The sequence below is a fragment of the Rhopalosiphum maidis genome, chromosome 1 (genome assembly GCF_003676215.2).
Source record: "Rhopalosiphum maidis isolate BTI-1 chromosome 1, ASM367621v3, whole genome shotgun sequence".
In the NCBI taxonomy this organism is placed as follows: domain Eukaryota; kingdom Metazoa; phylum Arthropoda; class Insecta; order Hemiptera; family Aphididae; genus Rhopalosiphum; species Rhopalosiphum maidis.
In genome coordinates, this window is record NC_040877.1 from 39,703,750 (window position 1) to 39,725,852 (window position 22,103).

At 26.1% G+C, this 22,103-nt stretch overlaps 4 protein-coding genes across 8 annotated transcripts in view; 3 read left to right on the forward strand and 1 right to left on the reverse strand.

Annotated features, from left to right (window-relative positions):
- Positions 1-906: 906 nt before the first annotated feature.
- Positions 907-4,693, forward strand: LOC113549151 (protein unc-45 homolog A). Its single transcript, XM_026950326.1, has 2 exons — positions 907-2,538; positions 2,623-4,693. The coding sequence occupies exons 1-2, from the start codon at positions 1,266-1,268 to the stop codon at positions 4,137-4,139; spliced, it is 2,790 nt and encodes a 929-aa protein (XP_026806127.1). The 5' UTR covers positions 907-1,265; the 3' UTR covers positions 4,140-4,693.
- Positions 4,694-7,293: 2,600 nt separating this feature from the next.
- Positions 7,294-13,269, forward strand: LOC113550169 (vacuolar protein sorting-associated protein 41 homolog). The gene is made up of 2 exons (XM_026951861.2): positions 7,294-7,453; positions 10,377-13,269. The coding sequence occupies exon 2, from the start codon at positions 10,394-10,396 to the stop codon at positions 12,905-12,907; it is 2,514 nt and encodes an 837-aa protein (XP_026807662.1). The 5' UTR covers positions 7,294-7,453; positions 10,377-10,393; the 3' UTR covers positions 12,908-13,269.
- LOC113550171 lies at positions 7,501-14,654 on the reverse strand. 2 transcript variants are annotated; one of them, XM_026951870.1, is made up of 2 exons: positions 14,487-14,654; positions 7,501-8,133 (listed from the first exon to the last, which is right to left on the reverse strand). In XM_026951870.1, exons 1-2 carry the CDS (start codon positions 14,508-14,510, stop codon positions 7,543-7,545), a joined length of 615 nt encoding a protein of 204 aa, XP_026807671.1. In that variant the 5' UTR covers positions 14,511-14,654; the 3' UTR covers positions 7,501-7,542. The 2 variants fall into 2 exon arrangements, with proteins under 2 accessions (XP_026807671.1, XP_026807670.1); XM_026951869.1 differs by lacking the exon at positions 14,487-14,654 and adding an exon at positions 9,079-9,181 and having other exon boundaries at positions 7,503-8,133.
- Positions 13,488-22,103, forward strand: part of LOC113550170 (calcium/calmodulin-dependent protein kinase kinase 1) — a 38,878-nt gene continuing 30,262 nt past the window's right edge. For 2 of the 4 annotated variants that reach the window (XM_026951868.1, XM_026951866.1), the window contains exon 1: positions 13,488-13,716. The gene's annotated coding sequence lies outside the window, so the exon portion shown is untranslated. The remainder of the gene's footprint in view (positions 13,717-22,103) is intronic. The other 2 variants (XM_026951864.1, XM_026951863.1) reach the window with 2 other exon arrangements.

Below are 22,103 nucleotides of genomic sequence, written 5' to 3' on the forward strand. Positions count from 1 at the left end.
AAGACATTTTGAAAAAATATACTAGTAATTGGTGTAATTTAATAAAATGGTTTAAGAAAAAAAATTATCCAGTAGTAATTCATTTTAACTCATTGTTTGAATCTAGAATCTAGTTTTTTATAATATTTATAAGATTTATTATTTAACAATACTAACATTAAATCTTGATAAATTATTCAAATTCTCTAAAATTTAACATTTTATGTATAATTTAATTTTTTCAAAGATAGCTATGTTTATTATAGAAAATCTCAAGAGAGAATTTCTTTACTTTAAACTTGATTAATCACAACTCCCAAAACCAACAAATTATACTTTAGATTTTAATGGATTTCGTTTTAAGCTGGTCTCATTTTGTATATATATTAAGAAGTAATTTGTAATGAATGCTCATTAATCATTTATATAATACATATACATTTTGATTTTTAATCCCTGAGTAATTGAGCTTTTATTTGAATTTACATTATGGAGGTATATTCACAATTCGTTACACATACCAACATCTTTGAGTAAGTGATGGTTTTTCTTTATTTTCTATACTACATAATTTTGTTTGCTAAAATATTTTCCTTGTATTGCAATCAATAATCATAACCAATATATACTAATATTAAATAAGCTACCTAAGTTTATGTTTATAATGAAGCAGATTGGATTTTTGGAAGCATTGTTTGTTATTAATCATTACCAATTTAAATTATAAACCCGTTTTTATCCCTTATTGGATAAATTATAAACCTATAACTTTATGTTCTACACTAACTTTGAAAAAGTTAATGAATCTTAAATGACGATAATACAACAATGATAATAAAAAACAAGTGATAATATAATATTAAACTTCATAAACTTAAAAATCATATGTTTATTTTAGATACTTTAATCATTAGTGTATATTTGTATTGCCGTCTATGAAAGTAAATAGTGATATCCCGTGCCAGTATTGTTCGGTGGTTGTGTCAAGTATTAATTTATTAAAAGCCATTATAACATTACCTATTTTAATTAAATTATTTTGAATTTCTATTCATAAATGATAAGACCTATTGAACAATAATAACGTTAATAACTGATAAGAATGTTAAATAATAAATATATACTGTTTTAAATTCCCGAATATTCTAGTGTTCTATAAAAATTTACATTCTTGGCGTACTTCCAAATTTTTTAATTTTATAAAGCTCGTGAATCTGTTTTACTTATTTAAATCGGAACAAATTGTGTTTAATCATCTTACGTTTAAAATCTATTAGTAATATACAATGTCGAGAGACGTTGCAAAAGACTCAAATCTTTTGAAAGAACAAGGCAATACAGCATTTAAGACTGGAAATTGGCTAAAAGCTTTGCAATGTTACACTTCTGCGTTGGATCTACTGAAAGAAAGCACTCGAGATAAATCAATTTTGTACAAAAACCGTGCTGCTGTTTACAACAAGTTGGGTGAGTTTGAAAATGCAATCCGTGATTGTAATGCGTCATTGGACATAGTAGCAAACGATCCGAAAGCATTATTTCGTCGTTGCTGTGCTTACGAACAGCTTGGAAAGTATGAAGAAGCCTACATAGATGGTAAGCAATGTTTGTCGTCTGATCCGACTAATAAAGAAATACAACCCGTTTTATCGAGATTGCATCCAATTGTTCAAGAGAAGGTGAGAGAAAATGCTCAACTGTCTAATAAAATTGAAAGCATGTTCAAATACGCTTTTAAAATTGAAGAGTGTTTAGAAAAACGTACTACAGCCATTAAAAATTTATTGGTTTTATCTAAAGAATCAAGTAGTGGAAGTGTTGGTTTGTTAAAATTTGGTATCGTCAGCAAAATTAAAAGTCTCTTAAAGAATGAGCAAAATACTGAAGTACGAATAAATGCCTTAAGAATAGTTGGCCAACTGTGCAAAAATGATGAAACTCGTACTAAGCAAGTTTTGGTTGAACTTGGTGTTCCTTGGTTTATAGATGCGTTAAATACTGAAAATCAAAATGAAATAAATGGTGTTACATTTATCATACAAGAGGCACTGAATAGTTTAACAGGTATGTCCAACACATTAGATAGTTCGCCAAATGAAGAAAAATGTGCAAAGAACTCTAAAGAAATAGATGCTATTCTAACTTGCTTAGTATGTTCTGTGGACCGACATTCTATAAATAAGTTTGCAAGAGATTCTATTATAGAAATATTAACAAGAAATGTTCATTTTAACAATATAAATTGGGCTGAACGTTTAATTGATATGAAAGGATTACAGAGATTGTTGGAAGTAGCTGCTGAACTCAGTGAAACTAGATATGAATCAAAAATGGAAATAACTGAATATTCGCATACTAACGTTTCAGTCTGCTTATCAAAAATTTATGACAACATGACCTGTGATAAATCTAGGGAAAAATATGTGAGTGCTATTGACGAGTTCCTGAAGAGAATGCTTTTAGATCCAGATATAGAATCTAAAGTCCGAGCTATTTCAACCATAACAGTATTGCTTATGGGGCCAATAGATGTTGGAAATTCAATTATATCGAGAGATGGTATGTTTTGAATATTTTATTAATTAATTTTATAGTATAATGATGTTCTTATTTCAACTATTAATATATATATATATTTTATAGGCATTATTGAAATGATTCTTACAATGGCAACAACAAATGATAAGGTACAGCAAAAAATTGCATGCGAGTGTATTATTGCTGCTACATCAAAGAAAAGTAAGATCACACCAATTGTAAAACAAGGTACCCAAATACTTAAAAATCTATATAAGAATGGTGATGATGATATACGCATCCGTGCATTGGTTGGATTATGTAAACTTGGTAGTAGTGGTGGAAGTGATGCTTCTATCCGTCCATTCTCGGAAGGCTCTACTCTTAAATTAGCCGAAGCTTGTCGTAGATTTTTAATACATCCAGATACTAATCCAGATACAAAAAGATGGGCTGTAGAAGGGTTATCTTATTTAACATTAGATGCTGAGGTTAAAGAAAAGCTAGTTGAAGATCAAGCAGCATTGATAGCCATAATGGGATTAGCTAAATCAGAGAAAACATCAGCAATGTATGCTCTGGTGTCAATATTTGTTAATTTATGTAATGCATATGAAAAACAAGAGATTATTCCAGAAATGATTGAACTTGCAAAATTCTCCAAATGTCATGTACCAGAAGATCATGAATTAGATGATGTTGATTTTGTTAATAAGAGAATTATGTTATTATGTAAATATGGTGTTATCACAGTTCTTGTACAACTGTCTAAAACAGAAAGTTTAAATATCAAAGAACTTATTTCAAGATTATTCAATGCTATTTGTGTCCTACCAGAAATCAGGGGTGAAGTAGCTAAATTAGGAGGTATAAAATCTCTCTTGGAACTTGCTCATTCAGGTACATCCAAAGGCAAAAGACAAGCTTCGCAGGCTCTAGCTAGAATAGGAATTTCCATTAATCCAGAAGTCTCGTTCAAAGAACAACGCTGTCTAGAATCAGTACGACCATTCCTTGGTTTATTGCATCCGGACTGTACAGCATTAGAGAACTTTGAGGCAATGATGGCACTTTGTAACATGGCGTCTGTGAATGAAAGAGTACGAAAAAAGATATTAGATACTGGTGGTCTACCACTTATTGAGAGTTATTTATTTGAAGAACACCAAATGCTTAGAAGAGCATCTGCCCAATGTTTTACCAATCTTATGATGTCTCCTGATGTCATAAAGATAATTGAGGGTGAAAATGACAAATTAAAAATGTTATTTCTGTTATCTGAGGAAGAGGATGAAGATACATCATTAGCTGCTGCTGGCGCAGTTGCAATAGCTGTGTCAAATAGTACACAATGCTGTCAAAAATTAATGAAACTTAACAATTGGGAAGAATCTTTAAAGGCTTTATTAGCACATCCTAATAATGCAATGCAGCATAGAGCTTTAGTCATTGCACATAGTTTAATAGGTACAGACAAAGAAATTGCAGAAAAAATTTTTGCCACTGATATCATGGAAGTATTAATGGCACTTTCAATAATGGAAGACGAGAAGAAAAAAGAGATTAAAGAAATGGCCAATAAATGTTTGAAACTAGCAGAAAGCTTAAAACTTATAAAAAAAGCTGATTGTGAAGAAGAATAAATTTTTGAATTAGATTACATACATCCTCAAAATTATTTTATTATTAACAATTAACCTATACAATTTGAACAACTATACTCCATTCATGTTAAGAAGAAACTTCAGTAGGAATGATTGTCATTCCCTCTGAATCTACCATCTGTATACATACTGACTGCTGTATTGTGAAGTTACGTCCCTTTACATAAGTCGATACCTCATAACCGCGAATAGAGTATATACAGTGTATCACAGTGATCCAACACATGTAATTTTAATGAAAAATTGTCTTATGTCCATAATAAATTTGTGCATTGTGGTATTACTAATTATTTATAAAGTATAATTACACTTTATTCTTTGTGTAAAAAGTATGTTTTGTTTTTGTTAATTTAAAAGTTATAATAAAATATTTTAATTTAAAAATGAGTATTTCAAGTATAACTAATTTGAATTAAATAATATTTGCAGGGTATTCAACTAGTATAGATTTGATATGTATTAAATTATAAAAAAAAGTATTATTTGGTTTATCTTTATACTTAATGTCTTAATATATGAAACACTGCCTTCTAGTCATACAAACTTACTATATTTTGTTTTATGCTTAATATTTATTTTAAAAATTGTTTTTGAATGTATTAACATGACATTATTTTATAATATTAATATATTTATTTATTTTTATTACTTATAGAAATATTATTTTTATATTTAAAATATTAAATTTGACTTTTTCTTAATAAATCATACTAACTTATTAATTATTGATAAGTATTTTATTTAAATAAATTAATATTTATTAATATTATTACTTGTTTTGTTTAATTTAGTCCTATAAAAAAATCACATTGTTTAATAACTAATTGTAAGTATATATAGGTTGTATATTTTTTATCTCCAATAATATGTTTGAAATGAGTCATAAATGTTTTTAAATACCTACTACCTAGGCAGATATACTATATAGTGACGTATATATACACTTTTAATTCTATTTGAGTTAGATTAGGTTCATTAAGAAAATTGGATAATGGTCACTAGCTTTTAATTATTTACAATTATAAATTTTTTTACAATTTTAAATATTTTGCATTTAGTCAATTTAAAAAAATAGTAAAAAAATTAATAATTTTACACTGATAATTATTTTTATGGTTGTAAAATTTGAACTTTTAACGAAGATATAATGTAAGTCTTACAACAATATATTTACTGTATTATATTATATTATATCTTCATTTTTAAATATTTATTTTGTAAAGATTTAAATTTTGAACCTAATATTAACTTGTAAACGTTTAAATTTTAAATTGAAATGAACATCATGATCATAAAATTTAGGTAATGTAATAATTCTATCAAAAAGTTATCAGTATTTCAAGACAATTATGTTAAAGGAATTTAAATAAAATATAGTTATAGCTGATAGGTTGCTGTGGCAACGTTAGATATTTTTTATTGGTGGGGGGAGGGCAATTCCGGGCAAAAATGTACCTAGTTCATTATTATCACAAAACTTTGAATTTCCTCTGTTTTCTTTTATTTGTATGTGACAATACATAACTTTTTATTTTTTAATAATTTTAGAATGTGTGCCCAATTGTGCCGTTAGTATTAACCTATTAAGTATATTTATTTCTAAATTTGGAAAAAAAACTTAAAAGCATATTTAATTTGAATATAACAATCAAACTTAAAATAATATAACTTAAGTCTAAAAACTCTTTAAATTAATTAATACTATTTTATATATTAATGATTTACAATTTCTTTATTTACTTACATATTTTTAACATTAAATTATAGAAGGAGGGCAATAAAGGGGCAAAATCAAATGTTGGGGGGCATTTGTTCACCCTGGTCTCTGTGTAGTGCAGCCCCTAGTAGGTTGGTAAACAACAGTTAACCTTATTCTATGGACAGTAATACAGTACTTAAAATGTAAACAATTTTAACTATAATTTCTGTTAAGGTCACCAATTGTTGATATTGGTTAACTAAGTTGGATGTTGGGAGTTAGGATTATAATTTATAACAATTAATATCCATAAATTCAAATGCTGGTACAATTTCATATGTAACAGATTAAATGGTTAGGTATATTATATTTTATAATTTTTAAATTGTATAATGTATATGATGTATTTAATACGAATCACAAAAATTTTGATATTGACTATTGAATATTGAGATAAAACTGAATTAAAACAAAGATTTAATGATTAAAATATATTATTTTAGTTACAAATTCAAATATAATTTTCTTAAAATTTAAGTAAATTATAAAGATTTTATAAAAGCAACATTATTATAAATACACTATCTATTACAATGTAAGCCTTTGCTTAATATTAGCAAATTTGACAGGGAGAGCTAAAATAAGTTGTGGCTATAGATCGATAGGATTAACTAGACTGATGATTTTAAAATTGGCCGTACCCCATTGAACAAGATGTTTATTATTTGCTTTCTGGCTTAGTGATTTCTAAATTCTATAACAATTGTATGCTACTATGCAAACCCATAAACATGGATACATGGACAGCGCCAGATTAGCAAGATATCGGTCTACCGAATTTAAAACCGTTTGATTACAGCTACAGTTATTGTACGGTTTAAATAATTTAAATCAATAATGTTTTCTATCAATGTTTATATTAATTTATCACAAAAAAAAAAAAATACAACCAAACACTCAAAACAGGCCCATATTTTGAGCGGTCCACTGAGTTTTACTCAGTAGCTAGCTCACCAGATTAATCCGGCAATGTACATGGAAGTTTAAGAGATTCGAACCCTCTCCAGAAATTTTTAAAGTGGGAACAAAACCTAACATCTATAACTTTACGTATTAAAAATATTTTAGTCTCTCCCCCCCAACCAAATATTGATTCTGAATACATGCTTTCCACTACGCTGATCACAGGCCATAGTTGATACTTGATATTAAATTAAGAAAATTAATTTTACAAGACGCTCGTATTAAACAGGGCTGTTGCCTGTTATATATAATAAATAATAAATATTGATTATGTAGTAATGTATCCACCATATAATATGGTCCATATTTATTACTTATAATAGGTATATAACTGTAAATTTCGGGTTATCAAAAAACAAAATATTGTTATCTGCGTTATCAAAATAAAAAAAACAACAGAAAAACAGATTTCTTAAATACAGATTTGCTTTTTAATCGTGTTAATTGTAAATCAAGGATTACTAATTATTTGAATTTTTGAAATTATAATATATTAATAACTAATAATTATGCATAAATTTACTTAAGTGCTTCTTAAATCATTGTGATATTAAAATTAAAAAATATTTTTGTAAGTATCTACCTAATTATTATATATTTATATATATATAATAATAATAATACAATAGATTTATACAAAAATAGGTACGTTAATTTTTTTTATCTAGGTGTTCCAACATTATTTTTATTTTTTAATTTTTGCATAGTCCATTTAAAAATACCGCTGCTGGTATAGTCACTTTTGGGTTCTGTTTGTTCAGCTGTCCAATAGTTACTGATTTTTCTAAAGACTCCAGCCTTTGGTTTTGCTGTTTCTGTTGTTACTGGAATTAATTCATTTTCTTTCTCTTGATCCACTAAATTAACTTCATCGTGATAAATAGAGTTTTGATCCGCCGAAATTGATTGTTCAACATTTTCAACATGTCCTTTTTTATTATTCCCCAAAGATCCAAAGCCAAAACTAGTACCCAAATACTTATCATAAATTTTTTTGTGCACAATTTCTTGTTCTTCTTTTCCGTTACCGTTTTTTATTCTATATCCGCTCCCAAAATGAAATCCGATTCCAACATTTCCAGAAACACCAAATGAATTATGTAGTTCAGTTGAATGGTGGTTTATTGTGGACTGGATTTTAGTTTTAGGATAAAGAACTTTTTCCAGCAGTGATTTTGGCACCCTATTTGATTCATTCTGTTCTGGTACAGTAATTGCTAATATGTTAATAACTGTTGTTGTCATTATTATCTGTTAATATGTAAAATATACTACATTAAATACATATACAACTTAATTTACAATAATTGTGTAAATAATTTAAAAATTTGTTGGAAAAATTAACACTTGGCAAAAGTAAATCATAAGCTATATTTAATTGGTTTAAACAAACATATATATATATTTTTTAATTTATTTAAATACTTTGATTTTATTTATTATTGTAATATTTCTTGGAAAAAATCTATTAACATAGTATGCATTGTATCTTAAATCAAAAATGTTAAATATTTTGTAATTAAATATTGAATACTATAGATAACAATGTCACAATGACTTTCAATAATATTAAATTCTTATTACTACTGCATAAATTTGTTTATTTAACTATCTATACAGTTACTAGGTACTAATACTTAGGTATTGTATATTATTTTTTGAAAATTGTTGAAATATTTAAAATCAAAATTCTTTATTTTTCAGTGTATTGTATCAATAGTATATTGTTGTTCTACACAATATTTGTATTTATTATTTTTGGATTACATACACATAATACAATACATTAACAGCATAATATCTATAAAATATACACAAGTACTGTTTTATCTTATAGGTAATTAAGATTTTTTTATTTACGTTTACATAGAATTATATGTACAGACACGTCAGAAACAAAAATCAGAACAGAGTTTATTTATTTCCAATAGTAATTTAAATGAACATCTATTACCTATTTTATCATTCATAATATTATTACTGTCTATTAAAAAAAAAATTATTAATTTAAAATTTTTCACATACTTATTTATAGAAGTTTGATTCTATTTTAAATATTGTTAAATATGTATAGACATGTAAAAACAGGTATCATTTTTATAAATTATATTATTTTATTATTTTATAATGGGTTATGGATATAATTTTAATCTAATCAAGAATAAAAATAATTAAGGATTCATTGTTTATACTTACTAAATAAACTAATAAGATCAATGCCATGTTCAATTTTTGTACTAATGAAGGTATCTGTTGTGAAAAAAAAAACTACTGTTTGGATGATGTGTGGCTACTGAACTGTATTTTAGTTATTATTATTTAAAAAAAAAAGTATTTAAATATTTGAATTAAATATACACTTTCTCTATCCCTCATCATGGTATTCTGAATGTGGGCTTTTAAAAGGTTATATTATGTTAAATTTTATCATTGAATTAAGATGAGTATAATTAAAACCTAATTTAAAATGTGTATAAATACATATTCTATTTGCATTTTTGACTTTAAATTTATATAAGCCACTAATTGAGTATAGATTAGTTAATGACTACCTATTATCATTTAAAAATTAGTCGTCATTAATGACCCTTAATATGTGTTATTATGAAAAATAATTATTTATTTTTAGTTAATATACCTGATAAAGAAACTGAATATTTTTGTTTTTATAAACTTTTTTAATATATATACAAACTATTAATTAATATATTTAAAAGATTAATTGGGATACTAAAAATTAATGTTTTAGGTGAAATTTTCATAATGTTTTAAACAAAGTAATACATTTTATAAAATGTCTCATTATTAGAGAAAGAATTTAAATGCCCTAAGAACAAAAAAATGCCTTGAAAAATACAATTTAATGCACTAATAACAAACATTTTTTTTTGTAAATGCTCTAAAATTATTTTTAACATAAAAATTTATTTTGTTATTACATAAATTCTTATTCTTATTAATTATTTGTATCATCTTATTATTCGTTTTTTCTTATCATTTTTTATTCCCTGGAAATTATTATTATACTCTTATTTTTTTCTGGTCAGTAAAAACAAAACAAATAATAAAAATAGAAGTAAGACTCGGGAAAATAATTAATATTTAATTTAATTCTTTTAGAATTACTTAAAAACATTGAAATGCCAAAAAATTTAAAATTAAAGTTATATTTTTTATATTTTTGATGTATGAAATGAACTTTGTGCTTAGAAAGCAATATTTTTGGATATTCAGAAAAAATACGATTTGCATTCAAATTCGTTCCTTACTCATAACTAGGTAATAGGCAAATAGTTATTATTCTATTATAAAAACATAAAATAAATCAAATAAACAATATTCATTTTTTTATCACCTTTTTAATTTAAGAAGATAGTAGGAATCATTACTTTTTTAAAATGAACTATTTTTTCAATATTATAATATTAGATAATGTAATTACTTATATTATGTATACTAATAAATAATTAAAAATAAATATATTTTTATTTCAGATACAGTGTTCCAAACAATGACAAATCAATCCGATGAAAAATCTGACATAGAAACAGCTGAAGAAGTCGAACCAAAACTTAAGTATGTACGTCTTACTAATGACGTTCAAACTATTTTAACCAAGGACGGTGTTAGTTATCTTGCTGCTCATCCCAAGTTTTTATGTATTGGTACTAATTGGGGTTCTATTCATTTATTGGATTTTGAAGGTAACATTGTAAATAATCGGCAACTACGTCCACATACAGTAGCAGTTAATCAAATAAGTATAGACAGTCGTGGTGAATTCATTGCTACTTGTTCAGATGATGGTAATGTATTTGTTTATGGTCTCTATACAACAGAAGATTCTCAGGAGGTCTCATTAGGCCGTTGTGTTAAATCTGTCGCAATAGATCCATTGTATCATAAATCCGGCAATTATCGACGTTTCATTACTGGAGATGATCGTCTTATGCTTCACGAGCGAACTTTTCTTGGACGTACAAAATCTGTGTTTTTGTGTGACGTTGAAGGAGTCGTACATAATATGAGGTGGCACAATCGTTTTGTAGCATGGGCTTCAAATATAGGTCTCAGAGTATATGATATAATCTCTCGGTGTTCACTTGGCCTTATTAAATGGGATAAAAGAAACAATATAATACCTAGTACTTACAGATGTAACTTGACATGGAAGGATAGTGGAACATTACTTGTTGGTTGGGTTGACACAGTAAGGATTTGTGGTGTTAAACGTCGACTGCAAAGACTTAAGGACGTTCCTGAGTATATAGTAGAACCACTATCTATGTTTCGTATAGATTACTTTATTTCTGGTATAGGACCACTTAATCATAATCAATTAGTAATATTATGCTATTCAAAAGAAAAAGACGAAAACGAAAAAGCAATGAGACCACAATTATATGTAGTTGAAGCAAAAGAATCAAAGTATGTAGAATTGTGTACTGATAACTTGTCTTTACGCGATTTTCAAGATTTCGGTTGTAACGATTATGCCCTTGAAAGTTTAGTAGTGGAAAATCTATTCGTTATTGTTAGTCCAAAAGATATAGTTGTGGCTAATCCGTGTGATGCGGACGACAGAATTGAATGGCTTATTGAACATAACAAATATGCCGAAGCAATGGATATAGTAAATTCTAAAAATATAGTTTTAAATCGAAATTCCCGAATATCTGTAGGCAAAAAATTTTTAGACCATTTATTGTTCGTTGAAGAATATGTAGAAGCTGGACAGTTGACTGCCGAACTTTTTGGAAACGATAAAAAACTTTGGCAAGAAGAAATATTTAAATTTGCACAAGTACATCAACTTCGTCAAGTAAGTGCTTACATACCAAGGGGTGAAATAACTCTAGATCCTCATATTTATGAAATGGTTTTATACGAGTACTTAAAACTGGAACCTGAAGGATTTTTAAAAATTGTAAAACAATGGTCGCCATCACTATATAATGTGTCTGCTGTTACAAACGCACTAATTGAACATTTAATAGTAAACTCAAGTTCTGAACTATTAGAAGCCTTGGCTATTTTATATACTCATTCTGGCAAGTTTGACAAAGCATTAGGAGCGTACTTGAAGCTGAACCACAAGGGTATATTCCAATTGATTACCAAACAAAATCTGTACCCACTTATACACAATATGATTGAAGATTTAATGCAGTTAGACTGTGAACAGACGATCAAGATACTTTTAGAGAAGGACACCGTGCCTATCGACGTAGCCGTGGAAAAATTGCAGGACAATAAGCTCTACTTGTACATGTATTTGGACGCCCTGGAGAAGAAAGACACAAGGGTGTTGGCCAGACGAAATTTACACAAGGACTTGGTGTCGCTGTATGCGGCATTTGCACGGGAGAAGTTGTTGCCGCTACTGAAGCGGAGTAACAATTATTCTATCGCCTTGGCACTAGATGAGTGCAAGCGCCTCGAGTACTATCCCGAAATGGTGTATCTGCTGGGTCGAATGGGTAACACCAAGGACGCACTGAACTTGGTCATGTCGCAATTACAGGACATCGAGCAGGCCATTGAGTTTTGTAAGGACCAAAACGACGTCGACCTGTGGCATGACCTGATCGGCTTGTCTTTGGACCAACCAAATTTCCTCAAAGTGCTATTGCGGAAGATCGGCACGTACGTGGACCCGCGAATTCTGATCCGTCGGATTGGCAAGCGAACGCAGATCCCAGGTTTGAAAGACGCGCTTGTCAAGATGATGACTGATTACAATTTGCAGGTATCTGTGGAAGAGGGATGCACAAAAATCGTCGTGTCCGATTGCTTCGACCTGCACGAACGACTGTATAACGTCCGGAGGAAAGGGTGTAGTGTAGACGAGCAGCATTTGTGCAGCGCTTGCCAAAAGTGCATCGTAGGCCAGAACACCTTGGGAAACGTATTAATATTTTGCTGTCAACACGTGTTCCACGAACAATGTATACCCGCAGACGGGTTGGAGACGGCGTGTATAATTTGCACGGACAGCCGGACGAAACAGACGGCGTTCCAGTGAGTATATCTTCATATTACGGGACACGTAAGTTTATCGTTTTGTGTGTGATCTTTCATTCGGATCTGTGACATGTATTATACTTATTATACTAATATTATGAGGTCTATACATGCGCTCTCATTCAGTTATTTTATTGTACTTATGTGTACTTTGCGGCTACCTTTGCATAGACGTATGATAGATAAGTTCGATGGATTTTATAATTATTGTTATACCTATACCTGAAGATGGTTTATTTTTTTCAAAATATTATTTTTATTTAAAATGTTTATATTACCACCATTGATATTATACTTTTTTCAATAAACTAAACGTGGGTTTTGAAATCTATACATACAAAAACCACAAAATATATACGATGACATCAAATTGTTTTTTTTGTTATTATTTATTAATATTAATAACGTTGCATAATTTTGTACACTCTAATCATGGATAAAAAAATAAAAACATATCACCTATCGTGACGCGACTACACTAGTCAGATTGGCCAAAAGCAGTTAGCAAGGTCAGCCACACTTCTATATTGAAGTTCATGTATTAAGAGAGGTAGTGAGCGTGTTTGGTTATATATTACTGCCGACTGGCCAACAGTAAACAATTCAGTGTTTGCCGAGGCCTCGTGGCAGTCGGAAAGTGATTTCTAAGTATCCGAACAGTGCAATTCGTACACATTAGATATATGATATTGTATATGTACTTTATTTTTAACGTTTTGAGTTTCGACAATATTTTATTAATCAATATTCTTCGAAAGCTTTGAGTCGCTGTATTGAAAATATTCCATTTGTTGTTCAAGTTGATTGTAGGTAAGTTTAAATAAAATTATTATTAAAACATAATTGTTAACCTAAGAAGCTGTAGATTTGTTAATTATTAACTTACATTTTTAAAACATTTTGTTTAGAATTTCAGTATAATTTATAAAATTAAAGAAAGTATCACGTATATATATATAGGTATTACATATAATTAAAGAGTTAAATATTATATTTGTATTAATTAAGAGATATTATCTAGGTATTTCTAACTAAAAATTAAAATTCTGGTTTTAAAAACTAAAGAACTTCAAACTCGTATTATAAAAATTAGGAAAAATTAAAGGGAAAATAAATATGATAGTAATATATTTAAAGCTAGTAAAATAAGTATTATTAGTAATTTTTAGTTTTTAAAATAATTTCAACAGTGTATTTGTATAAAATATAAATTAATATATATAATTAAGTTAACATTTTTTAATTGCTATCTTTTTCTAATACACGTGTAGACATGTAGCATGTATCAGTCGTAAGATAATTGTATTTATAGTTTAGCTTTTGAGCGCAAGTGTTCATGTTTATGATGATTTTCTTTAAGACTAATATTGAATTATAATATTTTCACGGATACACATATTTAGAATTAAGACATAATTAAATAGTAAAATTATCAACTTAAAATAGGTATTATAATAATTAATTTATTCGTGATCCACGATCAATAAATATAATTATATGGCTAGGTTATGTAAATGCCATATTTATTTTTATAAGTATATATTAAAATAACAAGAATAAAATATAACAAAAATATTTACCTTGTTATAAATAATTATGAGCATGATGTATCGGACTGGTATCAAACCACGGTTTAATTCAAATCAAGGTTCTGGACGTTCTGGTTTATTGATAATGACATCATAATAATAATATTTTATAAGTTATAAGTTACAAGTTAAAAAGTTGTAATTTATAACTATTAAAATTTAATTTGTAATTCGGGGAATAAAATTAGATTTAGAATCTTCAAAGTTTAAACCACATTACAAAAATGAATAATTACATTAAAAACCATTGAAATCAAGTAACTGAACTCACTAAAAAAAATATTATTTCAATGCAATTATTGTGATACAAAATATTTTTATATTAAAAATAAAACAAATCTCTCCACGTACATAGGTACTAGGTACTAGGTAGTGTGCAATTAATTATGTATACAACTTATATTTTATATACATCATATATTACATTACTGTAATATTGTGTTTTTGTATCGTTTGTATACGTGTGTATCACGCGTATGTTATTTGTCTTTAGTCTTGGATTAGTTCTATAAGTGTATTGTGTACATACATGTTAATTAATTTCTAATGAATGATTCAATAATATAATGATACAACATACCTAATATTAGCTAATGATTTTATGAAGTAAAGACGAGATGTTTATCAGTATAATGTATAAACGTATAATAGCATATTATATGTATTTACTATATTGGGATTCTCCGGTTGTGTAATACAATATAAAATAAAATAAAATTGTATGGATGTAAAATTAAAAATTCGAGTATTACCTTAACTCTAAAATGTTGTACCTAATAACATAAAAGCAAGAATATTATTATTGTCTATTACTATAACTTAAAATGTATGTTAAATAGACCATGCCCCATATATGATATAATTTACGTACATTTCGATAAACCAGTCAAAGGTCAAACATATACATTGTATACTATATTACTATTGTAAAATTTAAATATTTATGAACGGCTGTAACTTGGGTTAGTTGGGTAATAGGTACGATAATATCGTTTTTAAAATTTTATCTTGAAAGTATATTATGAGTTTTTATATAGGTACCTTACATACTATACTACCAGTAACTACACAGAAGCACATGCATAATTATTTAGAAGTTTTCAATCCATAAAATAAATTAAGTCTTTTTAATCAATTGAACAGTTCTAATATATTTTTTTTATATTTCAATATTTAAGAAGAGATTATACCTGCATGTGTTGTCTCCGTCTTACTACTCTTAATAATGTACATCATAGCAAATTTGTGTTGAATAGAATCCATTTTATGTTGTTAGCTTTAATATTGAAGTGAATTTACCTATTATCAACCTTAAAGATACGAATATTATTTAATGCATCCTCAAGGCTTTTATTGATAATTTTATTTTAAAATGAATTAAGAGGATTTTAAAGTTTTAATATTTTACATAGCTTTAACTGTTTAACCCACTTAGTCTATAGCCTTACCATTCGCAGTACCATACTAGGTACTACCTATGTATTACCCATTATATAGAGTAAATTTTTAAATTAATACATACTCGTATATTAATTTCATAATATATTCATATTATGATAACTTATTAATACATGTTTAATTAAGTTTAATCACGTCCAAATAATTTTTATATACACAAGTATTAATTTAAACTATTTATAGAAATATAGATATAGAATAATATAATGTAGGTATTGACAAAATAATTTCGTCTATAATATATATTTTGTATTTTTACCAACGGTATTATAATTTTTAATGTATCTCAGTTCGGTGCTTATGTTTTTGTCGTATTGTCGCATTTATATTATTCAAGTTGAATATCAATAATGTATAGACACGAAAAAATATAGAAACAACAGGGAATTGTCTTTTTTGTGAAACTACGCGGAGGTGTCGAGGTCGGCTCCATGACCTTTAGATAGCTAGTAGTATTATACCTACTTGTATTTTATGGTAAAGTGTGTGTGTATGTGTGTGTGTTTATTATCCCATACGGTTTTATCTGTTAGACTGTTGCATGTGTATAAATGTATTATATGATACAAAACCTTAAACCTTGAAATTATGTTAGATATCGAAACCCACCAACACATGGGTTAATATACTTATAGCATTGTTATTATGTTATTATGTCAAATAGCTGAATTCTCTTTTTTTAAGTTTAATAATATTTCAGTGAATAGCGTGGATACTTTATTTAAAAAAGTTATTTTTTATAATTCAATTTTTTGTATTTTCTATAATGTTAATAGATACATTCTACTATAAATATAGTTAAGGAGATAAAATAAAGTACACAAATACGCCATTAATAATAATAATAATAATAGGTGAAATCGAATAGATACAGTTTTGAAGTAGGATATTGAATATTGTGTAAGCGTATAATAACTTATTAATCATTAAATTTCTTAATCATTTAACAAATTAATTTATGTATTTAGAATGTAAATCTTCAATAATTTAAATTATCTTATGTAATAAACTATTATAAATAGTACCACCTAATAAACTTATTAATAAATAATATTAATAGATATAAGGCTTTAGATTATGAGCTGAGCGATTTTTAATTTTTAACTTTGAAAGTGATATCTGGTAGATTAGGATATTTAAGGTATGAAAGTTTAATACAATAGGTTTTTTTATCATTTAATTAAAAACTATTGAAATCTAGTCACAATATTTTTTTTAAGTGTTTAAATTTAGAATTTTGAGAGCATTTTTCATAATCTTAATGTATAAATTATTTTGTATTTAGAAATTCATAAAAATTATTGTTTTTTTTTTTACATGCGATTTAAAATTGAATACGAGTTTTATTTAAATTTATATAAGTTTCACTTATTTTTACCGGAACACCAAAATAGTTTTTTATAAGCATTTGAAGTTCAAATTTTTACGACATTGAATATTCACCAGTCATATTATTATTTATTTTTAAATAGTTTTTGATATTTTATTTGTAATTAAAAAACGAATAATTTGATACTTTAAATGTTCACTATATGATTATATTGTATTATATTGATTTACGATATTTTTTCAAAATATTTTGTCTAATATCCATAGACGTGCGCACTTTAAAAGCGGTTAGTGCCCATATTTATCATCGGCCTTCTGATGTCTAATCAACCATTTTATAACCCTCTTTTCTTACATAGTTTAATATAATTTTAAATATTTTATACTAAACAGGTGCTAGTAAATTAAAATAAAGTATAATTCTAAATTACATAGCTAGAAATCATAAATGTATTTTATGTACTTAAAAGAGCGAGAGACATTCGTCTATTACCAATAATCCATATTATTGAGTTCATATATTACTGCATTTAAATCTACCTTTGATACTATTTATTGTTCTGTGTAAATGTGTAATGCAGTAATAATGACTCCAAACGTTCATGACCCATTGTACTGCATAATTTGTTTTTTACTATGGTTAATTTTGAACTGTGCGCACGCCTATGCTAATATTTAACCTAACCTGGGCTATTAATAGGCTTGAGATATTTTTTAGTTTATTTTCTTTAAATATCAATGTCTCTGGAACAAAATTCTTCAAAATTTAATACATTGAAAGATACCACATGAGTTGTTTTCACATCTGCATAACAATTATAAACCTATACTCAATTTTTTATATTAATTACAAAATTCGTAAAAACTTTCTTTTTTTATATTTAAGTTTAGAAAATTTAATACGAGACATTTTATAAGTAGTTCATACTGAAACCATAAAATCTAAAAAATGTATAAAGATTATTAATTTTTATAGACTTTTTAAGTTCCAATTTGGACGAAATATCACAAAATATATACTTAATGATATAGGCTGATAGATCGTCACCGCTAAGTCATTTTTTGTATATAATGATATATTGAATCCTAATTTAACATACCTATAATAGTGACTTCTTAACACATTATGTACTGCTCAGCAATACCCATTTACCTACTTTTTTTAAATTGTGTTCGATAAAAAAAATGTTGCTGAGTCAAAAACCTTGACAATTTTAATACATTATTGCTCATAATTATTTCATACTAAACCTATATAATTAAAGGACAATCTTTTAAAAAAGACATTTTAAATTCAAAGAGACGAAATTATAAAATCATATTTAAATAAAAAATAACGATTTAAGTTATTTTGTGGTAATTTAAAAATATTAGTGGAGAAATTATAAAACTTATATATCTTAATTTATTTTATGTACGGAGTACGAAACATCAATACAATTTTCAAAATATTTATATTCAATTTATTATTGAATTATAATTTAACACATCTATTACAGTGATTAATTTAACCAGGAAATACATTCAACAGCTCATATACAGAAAAGCGGTTACCTATTTGATATTTCCCCCCTTTTTTTAAATCATTGGTTATTTTATCAATATAAATAAACAACAAAATACTATTTACATGTAATATTACTTATATTATCATTGATGAATTAAACAAAAATAAAACTACCTTTGAAATAAAAAATAAAAATAATTATATGATAAATTTATTTTATAATGATGTTTATTTTTAATTGGGTCTATGTACACTAATATAGTCGATAAGTAGTCGATAAAATGATTCAATTTTCATTTTGAGGGTGATTTTGGATAGAAAATTGAATCTAGTTAGTTTTCAAAGAGAGAGAGAGGTTAATATACATATTAATATAATATTAAATAAACGAGAATTTTACGCAAATCAGTTATTACTAAAATAATTTTTTGTAATTCTGGTTACTAAAATTTAGTCAGTCTTCGCTTAGAATCGTTATTTATCGTGTACAATGGGTACAATAATCATTGAATTAAAAAATGAATTAAAATATTAAATTAATAAAATTCATTATAATGATTTTTCAATAAATAATTCCATTCGACACCAATGACCTATGTACGGCAGAGGCCCATTAATAAATTATTGTATATTTAGTTACAGTGGTAACGTAGCCATAAGATTCCCCAAACTACCAGATTATTTTAAAATTTATAATTAATTCTTCAGGCAGCCATAGACAGTATAATTTTAGTTTTTTAAGTTTTTAGTTTTTATGAGTGTTAAAATAAAATAACCACATATTATGCATTTGTTGTCATTTAGGTAAAGTGTATGGTTATATAGACGCACATATTCATAATATAAATGACGGGAATCCTTGAAAAATTAATTTTAAGGTATAAATAAATTTATTGTTTATTGTTTCAAATGAATAATCAAACTAATAAATATTTAATAGGTATCAATTAAATAAATATGTTAAAAACTATAATGTTCAAAATACATTATTTTTATTTTTAAATTATTTATTGCATACGTTTCCTATCTTAATATCAATTATTGTAAATATAGATAGATAGGTACTTAAATTAGATAGGTAATGTCTCTACATTAAAATATTTAACTTAACTGTTTTGTTAAAATCTATTCGGTTATTTTTTCCGTGAATATATAGGTAGGTTATACACTAATATATTAATACTACAATTAATATATACCATATACGTATACATAAATACTATTAAATAATTCATGCAGATTTTATAAGCATGTTTCAAAAGTTCCGTGTTCTTTGAAGTAAAAATTATTTTTATTATTGGTAGAGATAAGTTTCTACTTGCATTGATTATTCAATTTTATATTAATGTAAAATTTACTTTATCAGCTATCCAACCTTAATTAAGTTTTGTAATAACGTGCAACTATCCTAAACAATAATATGTTCGATTTTTTTTATGAAAGTAAAGCTTTGTTTCATACACCTATATAAAATTATTCATAATTTTTAATTGACGTAAAAAACTAATGAATGAAATTGGATAACACATTAATATGTGTAAAAATGAAATTTTCCTTTAAAAACTAAGATTTATGATACGAAGTTAATCTTGTTTAATATATAGAATATTTTTTATTATTAAAATAAAAATATATACTTATGTAAATTAAATCTCAGTAAACAGGTTAAATTTAATAGCCGCAATAACTTTTTTAACTATTAATTATTTTCACTTAAATTTATCTTTAAAATTTTCAATAATAATTATAAATTATAATCATACTTACACATTATTTTTAGTAAACAAATAAAAAAGGGGGAAGTAAGTAACTATACCGTTTTCTACAGTAGATATATATCTAATCGGTATAATCATTGAAAAAGTCACTGTAATATACTAAATTAAATGTACGTGTTAAATTTAATTTAATAATAATATTATTTTAACAAACCATTTATTACGAAAAATGATTTCGAGCGAAAACAACTTATGTGGAACTTTGAATTACACTTTCAATCTTTTTTAGTGAGCTTAAACATTATTTATCAACACCAAAAAAATCCAAATTTCAAATTCTTATGTTCCTTTATTGAATATAATATTATATGTCTCCTGTTTATAACGTAATTTATGTAATTGTAATAGTAATAATAATAATAATAATAATAATTAAAAATGAGTAAATATTTTAAAAATGAGTAAATATTTTAAAAATGTAAGTAATTTAATGAGTATTCGGAAAATGATAGTTTAAGTAACAGTTGCATACTTCAAGTTTCTATGATTATTGATTATACTTTTTTAATTACTACAAAAAAGTTAAAATTATTTGACAAAAATCATTATTTTACGCGTGTATATCCAATTTCGCGAAAAATTAAACTTCAAATGCTTATAAAAAATGTTTGTAAAATTACTAAAATTTTGCGTAATATAAAATTTTCGTTTTGATACCTTCGTAAATAGTGAATTTCTAAATATTATATTTTTATTGTTAAGTAGTAATATGTAATAGTAAGTATTGGGTAGGTATATTATATATATGATAGTAGGTACCTAATACTTATTTATACTAACAATACTGTAATAATTATATTTTAATAGTAAAAGTTAATAATAATTTTTAAATAATATATAGTTGACTTTTTCTGAGATTACAACTTACAAGTATATACCAATTACATTATAATATCATGAATACTTTGGATTTTCTCGTGTAGACAATAAATATTGATAGAAAAGAATTTTCGTAATTTTTTACGATCGCACAATAATATTTGCAATATTTAACACACTGTAATAGTCAACAGAAACGATATACTGCAGTATACCACAGTATACGCACGGTAAGAAAGTTTCACTATATAGTGATTAATATTCAGTCGGACGCTTTAACTAACCGGCAACCACGGTTACTAGGATTTCACGAGAACTTCACGCTATTTCTGTTGAATTTAGTAGTTTGTTATGTTTTAAATGAAACAATTTATTTGTTGAACATCAATCGCTCAGAACACGTCGAGAAGATATTAATATAATTTGAATGAATAAATTAACAACAAATGATAAAAATATGACTTATTTTGCCTTAAGTATTGATTTATGATTTACTTCAATAAAACTATATCTGGCATGCATAAAATAAATTATAATCATCAAATAGAGGTTAGTTTTATTTCATTTTTATTCTAAGTAAATTAAGTTCCTAAAAAAAAATGGTTTCTTCGTTATATACAGGTATTAAGAAGTTTAAATGTATAGAAAAAAAGATGAAATATTTTGTTTTGGGTCATTAATTATATTCAAATTAAAAATGTATAAGCAGCTATATCA

Bases quoted from the DNA above. Each gene is read 5' to 3' on its own strand.
- LOC113549151 (XM_026950326.1), top strand. From the start codon at position 1,266: ATGTCGAGAGACGTTGCAAAAGACTCAAATCTTTTGAAAGAACAAGGC. The intron at 2,539-2,622 runs GTATGTTTTGAA...TATATTTTATAG, and splicing joins TTCAATTATATCGAGAGATG to GCATTATTGAAATGATTCTT.
- LOC113550171 (XM_026951869.1), bottom strand. From the start codon at position 9,105: ATGGCATTGATCTTATTAGTTTATTTA. The intron at 8,134-9,078 runs GTAAGTATAAAC...ACATATTAACAG, and splicing joins TGATCTTATTAGTTTATTTA to ATAATAATGACAACAACAGT.
- LOC113550169 (XM_026951861.2), top strand. From the start codon at position 10,394: ATGACAAATCAATCCGATGAAAAATCTGACATAGAAACAGCTGAAGAA.